Source organism: Corvus kubaryi, unplaced genomic scaffold (assembly GCF_017639235.1).
Source record: "Corvus kubaryi isolate FWS band 111438036 unplaced genomic scaffold, C.kubaryi_AGA036_p1.0 37397, whole genome shotgun sequence".
In the NCBI taxonomy this organism is placed as follows: domain Eukaryota; kingdom Metazoa; phylum Chordata; class Aves; order Passeriformes; family Corvidae; genus Corvus; species Corvus kubaryi.
In genome coordinates this window covers 19,933,039-19,951,617 of record NW_024581136.1, presented here as the reverse complement: position 1 = coordinate 19,951,617, position 18,579 = coordinate 19,933,039, and the positions used below count along the sequence as shown (strand labels likewise).

General features: G+C 51.6%; 1 protein-coding gene across 1 annotated transcript in view; it reads left to right on the top strand.

Annotated features, from left to right (window-relative positions):
* Window positions 1-18,577, top strand: part of IQCJ (IQ motif containing J) — a gene marked incomplete at its 3' end in the record, with an annotated part of 50,001 nt that extends 31,424 nt beyond the window's left edge. The window contains exon 5 of the mRNA XM_042042398.1: window positions 18,428-18,577. Within this exon, the coding sequence (XP_041898332.1) occupies window positions 18,428-18,577 (150 nt within the window). The remainder of the gene's footprint in view (window positions 1-18,427) is intronic.
* Between the last annotated feature and the right edge of the window lie 2 nt (window positions 18,578-18,579).

The following is an 18,579-nucleotide window of genomic DNA, read 5'->3' as shown; positions in this document are numbered from 1 at the left end:
CGAAAGAGAGAGCAAAGACGCAGCGAGACAGAAAACAGCAGCCACTCGGAAAAAGGAAAAGATCATAGTACCTAAGATCTTAGGGATAGTAAAATGGTATAATGTTAAGCAAAATTATGGTTTTATGACAAGGTGTGACAACCAGCAAGACATATTCGTGCATAGAACTGCTATTAAAAAGAATAACCCTGAAAAATGCATCCCAAGCTTGGGAGATGGAGAGGTGGTGCAATTCAAAATTATACGAGGTAGAAAAGGGTTACAAGCATCGCAGGTCACTGGGCCTGATGGTGTTCCTGTAAAAGGCAGTATATATGCAAAAAATCGTAGTCATGTTAGACAGTATCTCTATTGTAAGTCCCCCCCTACAGTCTCCCTTTCCTAATCCCACCTTTCCCTTTTACCCTATGTCCTATTACCCCCAGTGTATTCCCAATCCGTTTTTTCACCCATGGTTTCCCTCACAAAACCATGCTTTTGCCAACTGTTTCCCCAAAAATCCCTTTCCAATGCCGAGTGGAGGATGAAAAGGGGGAGGGAAGAAGTTAAACCCTCTCCTGCCTCAGTTTCCCCACAAAGCATGCTCAGAGAGTTCTGTCTCCCTTCTGTCAGCCCTAAGATGTTCCACAGAATCTGCTTGGACATTTAAAGACTCAGGAGGGTGGCTTGTTTTGTCTTGAAACGGTTCTTGTAATGTTTATCCAGTTGTTTTCATTCTCCTTTTATTAAAATAAAATGGGTGAGGTGTTGGGGTCCCTCCCCCGCCGTGTAGCCCTGGGAGAGGGGCCCTGAGGGCACAGACACGGGGTTTCCCTGCCCCTGCTCAGCCTCATTCCCATGGGTTGGTTTGTGTTCCCTGCGCGGGCAGAAGGACCCTTGGTCCCGTGACTGGAACAGTTCCTCAGCAGAGCTCCGGCCATGCGGCTGGAGAAATAAACATCTCTCTGAAACAGCTATCAAGAATCTGTCTGTCCGTATATATTTCCTTTCCACGGGACTCCTGGTTTGGTATATGCGTGTTGCAGGATCCTCACTGCAACAGGGCCCTGTGGAAGGAAAGGTGGGTTTGAGTTCTGCCTTCCCTCACACCCTGAGGAGCAGAGCTGGTGACGATGGCCCAGCCCCAGGCAGGCAGGACAATGGTTTTTTCCTGCTTTAAAGGCCTGAGAGTTATCCAGGATTTTCTGGGAGAGCCACGTCAACATAAGGAATGTGGGGACACCCTTTAAGGGGTTTCTTGGAGCTGTTATGCATTTAAATTGTCCCATTAGGGGGGCCACGCTCCCCTGGCTGCCAATAAAATCAGTCTCGGGAGAGCTGTGGGGGCTCTCCCAGGAATTATTCCTGCTCTTTCCCACTTGAATGGGTTGCTTATTTTAGGAAAACAATGATTTTCTCCAAACGAGGCAGCCTGAAGTTTAACCTTTGTGGGTGGGTATTTATTTGCTGTGATTGCTGGGTGATGTTCTTATCTCTTATCACAGATTCGCTCAATAAACGAGTTCATAAACACCTGATCAGGCCCCGCATGGATCCAGATTCCTGGATTCCTTTTCAATTCCTTGATTCCCTGCTCCTTGCCAGTCAACATGAATCCCAAAGAGACAGCCAAAAAACAGAGGTGGGGACACAACGATTTCCTGCAGTGGCTTTTGTCCGTAATTAACAATAAAAGCTAAAATAGAAATGTTAATTATTGCCTGTAACACTCAGCTCTGCTTCACTTCTAAAGGATTGGGAGAATTTAGGTTGGAATATTAAAAATATCCTTAAAGATAGGAATACCTGGGAAATGTCTCTCCAAAACTCCACAGCCCTGGCACAGGGTGCCCAGAGAAGCTGTGGCTGCCCCTGGATCCCTGGCAGTGTCCAAGGCCAGGTTGGAGCCACCTGGGATGGGGGAATCTCCTCAGAAATTGCTTTTATCCCGGTTTTCAGGGAAATTTTGAAGTCTTTTAATCACTCAGAGCATGTGAAGGACGTGGTGCTGTATCAGCCAGCAAGACTTTTATAATATTTAATAAAATCAAGGAGAGTATTCCCGCCCTGAGGGAGCAGATTGCAAGGGAAACTGCCCCCAATCCGTGAGCCTCTGGGGACCCAGCAATTTAGGGAATGCTCATTGCTGTGCTTCCAGACAATTCCCTGACTGTAATCCCATTTCCAAGCTGGCTTTCCCTCCTGCCTGGCAGCAGGAGCTCTCAGACAAGGAATTTGTGAAGCTTGGATCACTTCCTGCTTGGGACAGCTTTGCTTAAAGGTGATCCTGAAGTTTAAGGAACTTCCCAGGAGTTTTACTCCAGACTCGGGGTATTTTTGGAGAGCTGCTGGTTGGAGAAGTGGAAGGAAAGCAGATTTTCCTAAGGAAAATGGGAGGCACCTGTGGTACCTCTGGTTTTCTTCCTACCACTGGGACAATCCCAGCTGGGGTGGATTCCAAGCCTTCCCTTCGCTCCAGGGCTCAGCTACATCACTGCCATCCCACTCTTGTCCATAAAACCACACTACAGCCAGCAAAGAGTTCTCCCAAATCCGTGAATAAATCCCTAATTTTGCTGTGTCACTGCTGCCGAGCGATGCCACCTTCGAAATCCAAATTAAGTCACGGCATTAAAGCCGACTCTGCTTTTCCGGCCCGGGCTGAGCTCACCTGAGTCCCCCCATCCCAAATGCATCCCTTTGCCAGATCCTAAAAGCACGTTGTTGTCCCAGCCGGAATTTGCATTTCCAGGAGGGATTTCTTTTGTCTCCCGGTGCTGATTTGATTGTCCTCGCTGATAATCGCTTGATTAGCCTCCCATCAGCTCTAATAACTTGTTTCCTCCTGATCAGGGAGCCTGAGAAACCAATACGGGATGGAGTGGGGAATATCCCAGGTTTATTCCAGAGGAACCAGGAAAGGCACAGCCCTGCAGCTCCTGGAATAACTTAATGAATGAGAGCTGATTTCAGCCACCTCATGGATATAAATGGATACAAAAATCCCAATTTCAGTGTAAAATAGGGATTGCAATGTGTTCTGTGCCATTGGAATTGCAGGAGAGGGAAAGCAGCAGTTCTCCTGGGCTCTCCACATCCCCTCCAGAACAGGGAGAGCCTGGAGCTCTCCCTATTCCATCATTCCATGATATTCCTGACCCAGCAGCCTGGAGCAGGGGGTTGGGAACACCCAGTGCTCATTCCAGGGCCACCAGGAAAGGCACAGCCCTGCAGCTCCAGGAGTAACTTCATGAATGGATATAAACAGAGCTCAAATCCCATTTTTAATGTAAATTCGGGGTTGAGACGTGTCCTGAAATGTTGGAATTGCAGGAGAGGGATTGCTGGGCTCGCCACATTCCCTCTCCTCCTGCCTGAGCCCCTCATCCCCATCCTTCCCTCCCTCCCTCCCTCCCTGGAACATTAGGAAAGTAAAGAAAGCTGAATAAATGAAAAGCCCTGTGAATTATTTATCCCTCTGGAGCGGCTCTTCCCAGCTTTTCCAGAGCCCTCCCTCCCCCTCTCAGAGCCGCTCAGCTCTGCTTTAGGTTTGTTTTAAATTAGCCAAGGTTTCCTTCCATTTTAATGCCCCCCACTAATTAATAATTAATGGCCTCACTGGCTCTGGAATCTGTTTTTTTCCAAGCAGGGATTCAGGGACAGGGAGCGAGGCTGATCCTGCTCCTGCTCAGGCTCCACCACTGCCCAGCTGGGAAATAACTTCAGGTTTTTAACTGAATGTTGCATTTTTTCAACTTTTTGGTGCATTTTTTCACCTTTTGGATGTATTTTTCCATCCTTAGTGTATTTTTTCCACTTTCTGGTGGTTTTTTTCCTGTCACTCTGCTCCTCCGTGGACCTTTCCCAGTCCTTTTTTCCTCTCTGCTCACTTTCTTCCCTTTAATCTCATTTTTTTGGGGCTTTTCCCTCCAATTTTTGCTTCCTGTGCCACCACCCCCACAGAGTTTTCGGGGCTTTTTTCCTTTTTGAATAATTTTTACCCCATTTTTTGCAGTTTTCTCCATTCTCTCCGTGTGATTTTCACTCCAGCTCTGCTCAGGAGGGTTCCCCACTCTCTGCCCCTGCTGGAGGGACTCCACAGCCAAAATATCCCAACGACCTTTCCATATTTCCAACAGCAGATGGACCTAGAATGCCAAATTCTGGGATTTATTTTCCTTGGTTTTGTTTGAGTCGGGCATAATTTAATCCTTGAAAATGAAAAATTCCTTCTTGAACATTCCCCACCTTTTTTTCTTTAAACCTTGAAGGAGTTTTTTGCCTTTGTGGCTCTTCCTGGGAGGAATCCCCTGAGGATTAACACATCCCTGAGGAACTGCAACAGGAAAAACCGATGGAGAATAAATATTTTTTTATTTTAATCATTTTTTTTCCCCGGAGGAGACTTGCAGGGAGTGCTTTGTGTCCATTTTTCAGCTGCTGATCCGGGAAAAAATTCCAAATTTACCTAAAGAAAGACTCGAGGAGGGCGCTGAGGACACCTCTCCCGGGATTCTCCCGCTCCAAGAGTCAGCCTGGATTTCCTGTCAGGATGCAGAACATCCCCACAGCTGCTGCTGGAACTTTCACAGCTCCTTTTTAATCCATTTAGAAAGAGAATTTGAAAAGCCAGGACAGGTTATTCAAGGGAGTCACCCCCGGTGGAGGTGAGATTTCCAAGCTTTATTGTGGAAAAGTGAATTATGACAAGTTAAAATTGCAAAGGCGCCAGGCAGGATGGAATTAGGGGTTGGAAGGACTGGAATATTCATCTGGGATTGCTTTATTTGTGGTCTGACTTGGGAAAAGGGGGAAAATTTCCTGCCTTTTCCGGCCATCCACAGAGCCTGTGGAAATGAGGAGAGGTTGGAGAGATGTCCAGGATTGGTGCTTGGAAATGAATCCCCATTTTTGAGCTTCCTGCAATTTGCTGGCTGCTAGAAATATTCCCAGTTTTTTCTTGGATGATCTCTACGTTTCTATGACACCTCCCACTGTCCCAGGCTGCTCCCAGCCCCAGTGTCCAGCCTGGCCTTGGGCACTTCCAGGGATCCAGGGGCAGCCACAGCTGCTCTGGGAATTCCAGCCCAGCCCCTCCCAGGGAACAACTCCTTCCCAAAATCCCATCTGTCCCTCTGTCCTTGTGAAGCCATTCCCCCTTTTCCTGCCACTCCTTTCTCCAAGGGATGTGTTCAAAGGATGGGGATGGGAGGAGGATGGTGGGATCAGGGATGTGTTTGTTTGTGCTCCAATCCCATGAGGAATTAGCAGAAACCCATCAGAGAAAATCCTGATCCTGTATTGGAACAGGGGGATTAAGGGATCCAAGGAATTGTCCGTGCCTGGGGTTGCAGCACATCATGGACATTTCATTAATTAATTCATTCACTAATTAGCGCCGAGGGAGCCAGGGACAAACTGGTCCTGGCTAAAGGGGGGAAGGTCTGAGGGAAGAGAAACAGATTCTAGGGACAAAGCACAAAGTCCTGCTCCCACAACCCCCTCCAGTCCCCTCCGGGTGAGTCAGGATGCAGCTCCCAGCAACACTGGATTAGGGATCTTTTCCCAGGTGAAATCAGGGATTTTCCAATCCCACGAAACTCTGAGGTTCTCAGAGTTCCCAGTCCCAGAGCTGGCTCCTGCTGCAGCCAAGGACAGCCCATCCCAAAGCGCAGCTTCACCTTCTCAGCCGGAGGGAAAATACTCCCAAAGTTCCCATCTTCCCAAAATCCATGAATGAGGAGATTTTGTTGAAATTCCTATTTAGGATAAACTGGAGCTGCAGGAGCCTGGGAATTCCGTGCTGGAATGCCTGGATGGCTCCCTTCACCCTTCTCCTCAGACACAGCCCAGAGCAGCAACAAGCCCACCTTAAACATGGAAAAGAATCCAAGGGATAAGAAACGCCAGGAATCGAGGCCGGAAATTCATTGGCTGGAGTTCCCTGCTGCTGGAATGTCATTTGGCTCAGATAACAGGGCAGGAATTCCAGCTTTTCCAGCCCCGATGTGAGCAGCGGGAGCCGAGGGAAGCGTTAGTGCTGAGCTGATTGCTCATCCCGCTTCCAACGGAAAGGGTTTTCCATGGGAAAGAGCGGACCTGAGGGGATTTGGGGTTTGGCCACTGTGGAGCAGCTTCAGGCACCAGATTCCAACCGATCTCCCTGGGGAAGGAGAGAGGATCCTCTGGATACTTTAATCCATTTCCAGACTCCGGAGCAGGTCTGGGATTGCCGCAAACAGCGGAATTCCAGGGGCAGATCCCGGCGGGAGGCACCCAGCAGGCAGCACCGCGGGGAGCAGAGCCCGGCCTGGCCTCCGCCTCAACACCGCCAGGATTTGCCACCAGCATTCCTTACCCAGGATAATCCCGAGGTTTTTCCTGGAATTCCCAGCACCGTTACTTCGCTCCGGGCTTTTCCGTTCGGAGCTGAAAGCTTTCCCTGCATTCCATGCCCAGGCAGGCTGGGAAGTGCTGCCGAAAGCAGGAGCTCCAGCCGGATCCAGCCCTGCTCTCCCTGTTCCGGAGCTGTTCCTGTGGTGCTTCCCACCAGGAAGGGCGCGCGAGAAGCTGGAGACGCGGATTTGATTCGGGAAACCCCAGGAATGCTGAGGAACACCTCCAGGATGGCGTGAGTTTGGAAAGAGGCGATAAAAACCCCAAACGGATAAAAAGTCATGGCACATTAATGCTTGGAATTGTCCGCTGGAGCAGCACGGGAAGAGGGATGAATAATTCAAGGCAGACAGGATTTCCCTGGCAAGGTCGAGGCCTGTGAAGGGGAGGATTTTTGGGAGAGAGCAGCAACCTGCTTTCTTTGGGAAGAGAGCTCCGTCCACCCCGAGGGGTCAGGAGACTTCAGGGACCGTCTGGATTTTGGGAGATTGTTTTGGAAGCGGCTCCGCCGGCGGGACGCAGGGCTCGGCTGGAATCTCGGATGCCAAAGGAATTCAAAGTGGATTTTTCAGCTCCACGGGCGAATCCCGGAGGAATGGGCAGCGGGAAGGGCGAGCAGGGAGCGGAGCCCTAAGCGGCCGGAGCGGGGCTCGGGATCCCGACACGCCAATCCCTGGGATTTCTCCCAAAATGGCCTGAAAGAGGAGCCGGGAGTGGAAGATGAATGTGAGTACCCGAAAATCGGATCCGCTCAGGCTGAGCTCTGCTCGGTGTTACCTCAGCCTGGGGACAGATCCTTTCAATAATTCCCAAAAAACCTCTGCTGCACCTCGTTGGAATGAGCAGGGCTTTGTAGGCACTGGGGAAGGAGCCGCAGGATAGGGAAGAACTCCAGGGATTCTGATTCCGGAGCCCAGCTCAGCCTGGAGCCACCTCAGCAGCTCACAGAGATTATTAAGACATTTATTTCTTTATTAAGAGATTTATTTATTTATTTATTTATTCATTCATTTATTAAGACATTTATTTAATATATTTTTTTATTTTTTTATGGAGAGATTTATTTATTTATTTATTTATTAAGACATTTATTTCTTTATTAAGAGATTTATTTATTAAGACATTTATTTAGTTATTAAGATGTTTATTGCTTAAGACATTTATTTATTAAGAGATTTATTCATTTATTTATTAAGACATTTATTTAGTTATTAAGGTATTTATTGCTTAAGACTTTTACTTATTTCTTTATTAAGATATTTATTTATTTACTAAGACATTTATTCATTTATTAAGACATTTATTGTTACTAAGGGATATGCAGCATTCCAGAATAATATTAATATTAATAATAATAAATATCTTGGCTCGTTCTCCACACCCCCAAGTGCATCCCAGGCTCCGGTCTGAGCTCAGCAGCCCAAAATATCCATGGATTTTATTCCTCTGCAGCAGCAACAGCTCCACCAGCAAATCTTGGATCCTTGGGAGGGATCCTAGTGGACCGTAGGTCATTATTTTTAAACTTAATTGGATTTATTTGATGAATTTTCCCTGTTGATTTCTCACGGAGGCCGTAGAGGGCAGGGAGCAAATTCCTTGGAGCGACCTGCTGGGAGTTTGTGGGGCTGGGGATTTTATAGGGAATTACTCCAGGAGGGATTTTAAGCCGGGGGTGTGAGACCCTGCAGGCAGAGCTGTGGGTCTCAGGGAATTCGGGATGCTGGGCTGGGATTGTGACTCAGCATCCTCAGCCCAGGGACGGATGTGCTGGGAGCAGGGAGAGGCAGGCAGGACGTGGTGTCCAGGAATTCTGGGATCCGCTGGGATGTGCAGCTCCCTGCAGCACCCCTGGATCCAGGATCCCTCCCTGGGTCTCTTGGGATGGTCCCTGGCTCCAGGGGCTGCTCCAGCCGCTGTTTCCCATCCCTGGGAGGCAGGGAAGGAGCTGCCCCATGGATGTGCTGCCCCTCACGGTCACGACCCATCCGCAGGGATGGGAGCGGGGGAGCACAGGGCCTGGGAAAGGCGTGTCCACGCCAGGAACCCCCAGTCCCCTGGATCTGTTTGGGATCTGTTTCCCACACGTTCGGATAACGTGTGTTCGGCTCGTTCCCCTGAAATTCCCTGGATTTCAGACTCATCTTGGCTGGATTTAAAACTCTGCTTGGGCCGGCTTTTGTGGAGGGTTGGACATAGTGGATGGGGAGGGATTTGGGATTCGGGATTTGGGATTTGGTTTGGGGGCAGAGCAAAAGTTAAACTCCAGCACCCCCTCGAATAAAAGGCAACACCTTGGATATTCCCAGGCAGCTTTAGGATTTCAGGAATGCCCCAGGTCTGGGAGGTGTCTGGGAATGTGTTGTCACCACTGGGGTGGCCGGAGGGCTCCATCCTCCATCCCTGATCCAGGGATGCTTTCCAGGCACTCCCTTTTCCCTCCCTGGGAGTTATTTTGTGCTGTCTCCTTTCTCCCAGCACTAACATCCTCAATTTTCCCTCATTCCCATAACTCATACCAAACCCTCGGTGTTAATTGGAGCCCAGCACGGCCGTGCCAGCCCCGCTAAGAGGATTATCCACTTTCTGTCTCCCTGGCTTTCCAGGGGGAAATCCGGCAGCACGAGGCCATTCCCAAAGCCCTGGCTGCAATATGAGCTGTAGATCGTGGAGTCATGGGAGGAATCATGGAATGGCTGGGGTTGGAAGCTACTTTAGATCTGATATCATTTATATATATATATAATTTATCTGTGTTGGTCTGGGGAGTTGGCCTTGGGTCTTTCCTTCCATATGAGGTGGGATGATTTATAAAACTAGGTTTTATTCCCTGGAAAGCTGCTCCCAGGCCTTATCCCTGCTGGCAGGAATTGCTAACCACAGAAAAAGGAACATCCCGTGCTCTACCAGGCCTGCAGCAAAGTTATTCCGTGGCCAGAGTCTCCCTGGTTGGGATTTTGGGGCTGGAAAAGCCCAAACTGGAGCTGTCTGCATGAGGCACGGAGCTGAAAAGAGCAGAGAGGGAGGGAACAGAGTGAGACAAAGGCTGAGCAGTTGCTTCCAGCCGAAAATGTAGATTTATGCAGAAAACAAACATCAAGAGCTGCATCTGTTGCAGGCTTAGTACAATTCCTCATCAGGGAGCAGAGCTCCTTCCTCACTGCTCCATTTGCTGCAGCCACAGATTTTATTTTCCCTGGATTTGCGTGTCATGAAGGAGTTTGGGGTTTTTTTGAAGTTGCATTTCTGTCTTGGAATATAAATGAGTATAAAAATACTTCCCTGGGCTGGGTGACCACGCTTCTAAACCTCCATCCATCAGCTCCTCGATGTGTTTGGGAAAACCAAGCAGGGAAAAGCTGGGAAAGAGCCTTTGGATAATGCAGAGGTGTTTGGGGGATAACAGGGATGGCTTTCCTGCCCTTTCCCTGTGTGCAGTCTGCATCCCAAGGGATGGGGGAGGGAAGCTTTCCCCCAGCAATTCCCCCCTCCCTGTGGCTCTTCCACACTCATTCATTTTGGAGAGCGATTCTGGAGTGCCTGAGAGGGATCTGTGCCCGTGCAGCTGCATTTCTGCACCCTCTGCTGCTCCTGGGGCTCCTGTGCTGCTCCTCCGGCTTCTCAGGGAGCAAATCCTGGGAGGAGCAGCTGGGAAAGGGGCTCAGGCTGGAGCAAAGGAGGCTCAGGGGGGACCTTGTGGCTCTGCACAAGTCCCTGACAGGAGGGGGCAGCCGGGGGGGTCGGGCTCTGCTCGCAGGGAACAGGGACAGGAGGAGAGGGAACGGCCTCAGGTTGCAGCAGAGGAAGTTTAGGTTGGATATTGGAAAAACGCCTTCCTGGAAAGGGTGCTCAGGTCTTGGCAGGGGCTGCCCAGGGAGGTTTGGAGTGCCCATCCCTGGAGGTGTCCAAGGAAGGGCTGGAGGTGGCACTCGGTGCTCTGGGCTGGGGACAGGGAGGGGATGGGTCACAGGCTGGACTCGATGATCTCGGAGATCTTTTCCAACCTCAGTGATCCTGGAATTCCATGACTTTGGGGCTGTTCCATGGGTGCAACACCGCAAGCCAGATTTGGGGGATAACTGAGGGGAGATGCTTGAGGAGGCCACCAGAAATGGGCCAGGGGTCTCAGAGACACCTTCCCAAAAGCAGCTCCTGGAATCCCAGAATCACCAGGGTTGGAAAAGCCCTCCCAGCCCATCGAATCCAACCTTTTCACGACCCAAAGCCGGAGGGGAGCCAAGGAATCCCCCCCACACATCCAGGGAACGCTGTGGGCATCCCAGGGCCCATCCCACACACGCAGCTCCGCCTCTGGCAGAGGAATGAGAGGAAAAGCTGGGGAGGAGAAGGCAGCGCAGGGAGTTTGGGCCTGGCCCTGAGGTTTAGAGTGAAAAACAAAAGTTAAACTCAGAGCACTTTGCTCTGAGCCTGATTATTGAGCCGCGGTCAGGCGGCTCCTGGGAAGGGCTGGACTGAGGATCCCATAAATCATGCGGGAAAAGCAAAGCCTCGTGCAGAGCTGAACCGCACCCCGGGGGGAACGGGACCCGAAGGTCCAGAAACAGCAAAGGGGAATTGTCCTTGACGGGAACCGGGAACCAGCAACAGCTGTCGGCTCAGAATTCACCGGTAACGGAGCAGATTGCCGGGATTTGATCCCGCCCTTTGAAGGGCGCCTGCAGGAATTTCTTTTCCAGCCGGAATTGCACCTTCCCCTCTCCCGGTTCGCTCCGTGTGCCCGGCTTTGGCTGCTTTAGGCTGGGATTAATCATCTGTAACCTGACTCGACCCCTGAGCCGAGCTCAGGCGGTGCTGCCAGGGAGGGGAATCTTGGGGAACGTGAGATTGCGGATTGCGGGAGGAATATCCAAACTTCATTTTTCCAAACCGTTTTCTGTGCCTCTCCTTTAACTGATTCGGACAAGAAATGATCCGCTGTAAGATATCTGCAGGAAGTTCACAGTGCTCAGCCCTAAATCAGGCAGTGAGCTGGATCATCCAGGAGGCAACAAAAACTTGGGCGAAATCGCTGAGGGTTGATTTTCGCTCCAAACATTCCCGGCTGCAGCTCAGGCAGGTGGGATCAGTCTTCCTGGATTCCTCTGGAGCTGGGCACGCTCCTCCCCGCTTCTGTTGGACTTCAGCCCCTCCCAGAGATAACCAGAGGCCCCCGAGGTGATTAACACACTCCTTAATTAACCTGAAACTTCCTTGCGGGGCTGGTTCCTCTCTGCCCGAAGGATCAGGAGGAATTTTGGGGGAGAAACGCTGCGAAAGCTTCTCTGCACACGCTGGAATTCGGGAGTTGATGCATTGAGAGGAAGCAACAGAAATAGCGAGATTCGGCCGGGCTCTGTGGATTCCTGCATTTGAAATATTCCAGCTATTTCCCTGCTCGCATTCCTTACCCACGTGCCTTCCTAAGCACTTTATTAAAGGGCATTTTTTCCCCCCCTGGCCTTGACGATTACACGGAATTCCAGAGGCTGCTGGACAGATAAAGAGATTCCTTTTGTTTATTCCAAGGATTTTAATGCCCTTCCTGTGCTTCCAGACTGGGACAGGCACAGGGAAAGCAGCTCCATCCCTGGAATGGATTGGAAGGGGCTGGGAGCAACGTGGGGTGGGGGAAGGTGTCCCTGCCCTGGGGATTGGAACTGGATGAACTTTAATGTCCCTTCCAACCCAAACAATTCCATGGTTCTGTGATCCATCCCGGAGCAAATAATTCAGAGGAAAACCAGTCTGGGCAGGAGCAGCTCTTTCATCAGCCAGATTTTACAAAGGAAAGGAGACGACGGGGACTTTTCTGGGTGCTTTAGGACATGGGGGAACTTCTGGGAGTGAGGGAAGCCCTGGCAGAGGTGGAACCATCCCAGCAAACATCAAATCCCAGTCTGGAGAACTGGGAGCTGCCAGAACCCAAAATGCTGTGCATGGCCTAAGAGGGATTGATTTTGGGATGCTGCCCTTGTCCCCCTGCTGCACCTGTGCCCTCCTGTGCCACCAGAGGAGCTTTGGTGGCAGTGCCATCACTCAGAGTCCTGCTGGGATTTCCCTCCCCCTCCTCCCCCCCTCTAAATTAAGCAAAGGATTAATTTGCTAAATTTAATTGGCTGAATTTAAAGAGTTAAGCTGCAAATCCAAACGGTACAAGAACAATGCCCACAGGGGTTTCGCCCGAAGCCCTGGGCCCTCCAGCTCCCCGAGGGAGGATGCAGCATTCCAGAGGGGGATGCAGCTGGATGGATCCTGTCCCTGAACCCCACAGAGCTGCAGGTGAGTCCCCACCGTGTCGATTTTTAAGTGAAATGGCCTTTTTTGTGCATTTTGGCAGTGGTGTTTGGTTTGTTGCTGGAGTCTCAGGGATGCAGGGCTGAGAAACCTGGAGCAATGCAGCATCCCAGTGCTCCTAATCCCAAAGGCAGGGATTGGGATAATCAGAGTGTGCAGGGATTGGGATAATCAGATTGTGCAGGGACTGCAGGATGTTACTGGGATTTTTAAAGAGGAGACAACTTTTCTGTATGAATAAACTGTAGAATATTCCACTCTGCCAGAATACTTATCCCAGAATCATCAAATCCCAGAATCCCAGAATGGTTTGGATTGGAAGGACCTTAAAGCTCATCCCTCCCACCCCTGCCATGGGCAGGGACACCTTCCACCATCCCAGGCTGCTCCAAGCCCCAATGTCCAGCCTGGCCTTGGGCACTGCCAGGGATCCAGGGGCAGCCACAGCTGCTCTGGGCACCCTGTGCCAGGGCCTGCCCACATTCCCAGGGAGGGATTTATTCCCAATATTTATATTTATCACAGTTGTCACTCCTGTGTGCGTAACACATTCGTGTTCCCAGCACCATTCCAGCTGAAATGGGACCTTTTTTCCCTCCCCTGCAGAAATCATTTGAGAGGCACCAATCTGCCAGCTCAGTGAATCTGGGGCTCAGCATCAGCTGGGAAAACAGGGAAAACAGCAGCTGCAGGGAATGCTCTGCTCCACAGGTCACGGATGCATCCTCCTGCACTCATCCCTGGGAGCTGCTGGTGGGACCTCGGGGCTCGTCCGGCTTCTCCCACGGGCTGCAAGGTGTGGGAGGCTGGCCTGGCCTGGGAAGGCAGCAGGAATGTGTTAAATCCCTCCAGGAGAGCCTGGAAAGTGGGAGCAGCATTCCCAGCAGGAACTGGGCTGGATGAGGGGAGGCAAACAGTGACAGATGTCAAGCCTGTGTTGTTCCAAATATAATTTCCCTTAAAATGCAAATTCCCGAGTCCCCGTTTGCTTTCCTGATCCTGGAATGTGTCTGTCACCATGGCACCTGCAGGACAGATCCAGGCTTGTCCCCACAGCCAGAAGAAGCCGTTTATTTTTCCCTTGGAAAAGGTGGGATGCCCATTCTGAGCCGTGGGGAGAGCTGGGAGTGGGAATGGGATGGTGCTGCCAAGGGATGGAGACAGCCGTGGGCTCTTCCCCCTCCTCCTCTTCCTCATTCCCAGGGCTGATCCACAGGATGCTGGGTCCTGGGGCAGGGAATATTTCAGAGATCTGAGAGAATCCAGGGAATCTTCTGGCTCTGGAGGCTATGCAAGAAGAAACCACAGCTCTTGCACTCGGCCTGTGCCCCCTGCGAGGCTGGGGATGGATTATTTGGGATGAAGGATCCACATCCCTCCATGGGATGTGTGGCAGAAAACCTTTATAGAAGAGGAGAAATGGGGGAAAAAAGCCAAACAACCCAATTCCTGAATAAAAATGCCCAGGGGATGTGGAGAGAGTCTGGTATAGAGGGAATCTGGTGTAGAGGGAATCTGATTTTTGGAGGTCTGAGCTCATTTTTGGGTGTTGGGGTCTGGTGCAGATTCCAGGTGAACTCTCACAGCTTTTTTCCTGCCCATGGGATGAAAAAACCCAGGAATACTCTCAGAGGGGTTGCAGCAGGAAAAGGAAATGTGCCCTGATCTGAGTGCAGTCCTTTTCCTGTCAGGAGATGGGAATTCTTTGTGTTCAGAGGAAACTTCCCTTTCCTGCTTTATCCCAGGGATATCTTTATCCCAGCATCATTTCCCTGGCAAATCCCACCGGGGTAGGGACAATGCTCAGCTCTGGGTGGGAATCAGTTCAAGAAAAAAACCCCAAAGCACCGTTTTTAAGGTAAAAACACAATTTGGGAGCTCTGGTTGGACGTGAGGGTGGTGGGACAAAGACCCAGCTGGCAGAAATCTTCCTGTGTTTAGGGATTTATGGGGTTCTAAGGGTGGTTGTGGCTTCCCTGCTTTCCTTCCTTCTCTGACCCAAAAACTCCTGCAATCTAGCAGGAGGTAGCACACGAAACCCATTTTAGAATGGGGTTACAGCAGTGCCAAAATAGAAAAATCAAATCAATTTAGTGGCTCATGATGATCAGCAAACTGCCTTTAAAGCAGCACCGGGAAAAGAGTAAGAACCTGATGTTTGTGGTGGATTCCTGCCTCAGAATCAACCCCACAAGGTCTGTGCAGAACCTCCTTTGCACTGAATAAAAGAGCTGTCGAAGCAGATTCTTTCATCTGCCAGGGTTTGTGTTCTCGCCCTTGAAAATTCCTACAAATCCCGAGTTTTCCGTGGAGTTGGAGAAGGGACCTGTTTGATGTGGGCTTGTGAAACACATAAATGACATTTGTGTTTGGAATAGCAAGAGCTGGGTCCTTCCTGTGCAGGGTCGAGCAGAAATCTGTTCCCCAGGTATAATTAGAAGTGGAGAGGGTTTACTACGAGGTCAAAAAGGATTTGATCTGTCTGCAGTGGGGAAAAAAATAGGGAAACTTGGAAAAATCCCATGCATGATGTGTTAAACCTCACGGGAAAACAACTTTGTTTGGGGACAGGGCAGCAGGGAGGGATTCTCAGAGGCTGGCACCGTAAAGCATTAATTGAATGAAGGCTGAAACAGCTTTATCCCACTAAAACTGGAAAATTTGGAATGGGAAGTGCCTGCCACTTGTTTCACGCCATTCCAGGTGCCCACACTGGGAAATTCAGGAGAGGGAAGCGCTCTTGCATTCCACAAAATGTTATCAGTGCACTCATGGCATTGAAGGGAAGAAAATTCCCTGATAAAGATCCTGTAAATCCAACTTCCCACAGCCTGTGGCTCCCAGACTGGGAGCAGCAAGGCAGCTCCTCCTTTGCTCAGCAGGAAATCCCTTCTGGGGCTGGTGGTGACATCAAACCAGCCCCAAATAAAGAATGACACCCCACACAGTGCGTCCGATGCCACCCCCTCCTAACCTCATGGTGAAACCTTTTCCCGATGGAATTCATCTCCAGGATTTTGCTCCTTCCTGCCATTTGCTGGGATTATTTTTAAAACTGCACTTTGCAGTTCCTGATTTTATGGAGTTTCAACCATCAGGCAGCCTGGGAAGGAAGCAGGGATCAGCTGGGAAGAGGGAGGGATGCAGCTGCTCCTGGGGGTCAGGAGGGTAAATTGGGATAATCTGGGTTGAGCACCTGGAGGAGACACCTCGGGGGAAAGGTTAATCCCAAATAAGCTGTGTGATATTCCCTGTGGATCCCAACCCCTTTATCCCTCTGGAGCCGTGCCTGGGGGTCAGTCTCCTACAGAAAAGCTGGAGAGGGTTTTTTAACCAGGGCATGTAGTGCTGGAGCAAGGGGGAATGGCTTCCCACTGCCAGAGGGATGTTGGGAAGGAATTCCCAGAGCAGCTGGGAATTGGATCCCTGGAATGCCCAAGGCCAGGCTGGACAGGGCTGAGAGCACCCTGGGACAGTGGGATGGGCAGAGGTGGCACTGGGTGACCTTTGGGATCCCTTCCAGCCCAAACCTTTCCATGACTCTGTGATTCCCACCCCACAGGGAGAAGAGGGGATTCCCCAGGATACTAAAACCTTTCAGTCCCAGTCCATGCCCCGTTCCCGATGTTTTTCCCATCTGATGGTGGTGGGTTTTGGCACTGGGTTCCCAGGACTGCCAGGATGCCCCTCCCTGCCCAGGAGGGGGATGTGGGGTCAGACGGGGCACAGGAGCCGCCTCCTCCCCTCTCCCCAGCCAGGTCTCCTCGGGATGAGCTGCACAGATGGGTTCAGAAGCCCCAGGAGTCACCCGGCTGCAGGTGTTTCCCTTCTCCCCCTCATCCCTCTGGAATTGCAGACAAAGCCAGGCTGGGCTGTGGGCAGCCACGAAGGGGCGATTGCCCCCGAGCTGTGCCCGCTCCCTGGGTGTCTGTGCCATGCCCACCTTGGCCCTGGGCATCGCCTCCCCACCCTACACAACAACAGGACATTTTTAACCCCCCCGTGCTGCTTTTGGGGCAGCGTTAATTCTCTCCCAGTGGCTGGGACAGGCTGGAATTACGTTTTGGATTTGTGCTGGAAACAGAGCTGATGACACACAGATGTTTTGATTCTCACTGGGCAACCCCACGGATGTTCCTCACACAAAATCCTGCCACAAGATCAGCTCCTAACCCAATTCAGTGCTTCAGCTTCATTCTAATTAAGAGTTGCTGGTTCTCCCCCTGAACTTTCCCCCTCCGTATCCAGAGGGTTGGGATTGCAGGGATCAGATGGCAGCTGGGTGCTGCCACATCTCCCAAAGCCTGTGTGGAAGCTCCTGATCCCTGCGATTGATGCTCCCCATTTCAGCCACACCACCTTAAAAGGTCTCCTTGCTGTGGGTTTGGGAATGGGAACATTTGCGTGTTAAACTTGGCTCCAGTGACCCAGAATACCGAAACTAGATTGGTTTTTTTAGCAGAGGTATTTATAGGCGACTGTTAACGAGTTACTTTAAATTACTTTTAAAGAAGGAAAGAAAGGGAGAGGGTGGAAGTGGGGATTTGTGGCGGGTGCTCTGTGGTCCCTGGGGGAGTGGGAGGGAGGATGTCACTCGCTGTGACTCCCTGCAGTCACCCACAGCCCCACATAGAGACGATGCCACCCCCTCGTCAAACCCAGTCATAAAATCATGGAATGGTTTGGGGTGGAAGGGACTTTAAATCCCATCCAGTGCCACCCCTGCCATGGGCAGGGACACCTTCCACTGTCCCAGGTTGCTCCAAGCCCCATCCAACCTCGCCTGGGACATTCCAGGGGCAGCCACAGCTTCTCTGGGAATTCCACCCCAACCCCTCCCCACCCTCCCAGGGAACAATTCCTTCCCAATCTCCCATCCAGCCCTGCCCTCTGGCACTGGGAAGCCATTCCCTGTGTCCTGTCCCTCCATGCCTTGTCCCCAGTCCCTCTGCAGCTCTCCTGGAGCCCCTTTAGGCCCTGCAAGGGGCTCTGAGCTCTCCCTGGAGCCTTCTCCTCTCCAGGTGAGCACCCCCAGCTCTCCCAGCCTGGCTCCAGAGGTGCTCCAGCCCCGGAGCAGCTCCGGGGCCTCCTCCGGGCTCTCTCCAGCAGCTCCCCGCCTTCTTGGTGTTGGATCCCAGGGCTGGAGCCAGCTCTGAGTGGGTCAAAGGGGCAGAATCCCCCCTCCCCTGCTGCCCACACTGTGGGATCAGCCCAGCACACGGGGATTTTGGGGCTGTCAGTGCTTGTGACCAGGTCAGGCTGAGCTTCTCTTCCACCAACACCCCCAAATCCTTTTCCTCGGGGCTGCTTTGGATCCATTCTCTAAGCAGCCTGTATTTATGCTTGGGACCACTTGGAATTGTCCCGACCCAACAACTATGGAAATAAAGAATAACCATTTTTTATATAACAAAAAACCTCAGTTACAATAGCTACAACAACATCAGCTAATAGCATAGTTATAATTAAAAAAAAAAAAAACAACCACAAGAATAATTTTTAAAAAATTCCAAGAATATGGGATTTTGTGCCCGTCGGAGCGGTGTTTTCTCGCAGCCAGCCGGCGTTTCCCGCAGCTCCCGAGCGGCGGAGCCGGAGCCCGGCCCCGCTCCGCCCCCGCCCGCTCCGCCCGGGGCCGCCCCGCGCCGGCGGCAGCTCCGGAGCGCGGGGGCGGCCCCGGGCCGGCGTTTCCCGTGCCCGGCGGGCAGAAGCGCTCCGGGCATCTCTGACACGGCTGCCCTCCGCTTCTCTCCGGCAGGATTCCCGGGAGGATGGCATGGATTTAGGCAGCGACGCCGGCAGCAGCCGCTCCAGCTCGGAATCCAACTCCAGCAAAGCCACGCCGTGCTCGGAGGGCAAGTCCTCGCCGTCCCCCAGCAGCCTGGACCTGGCGGCGCTGGAGGACTCGGA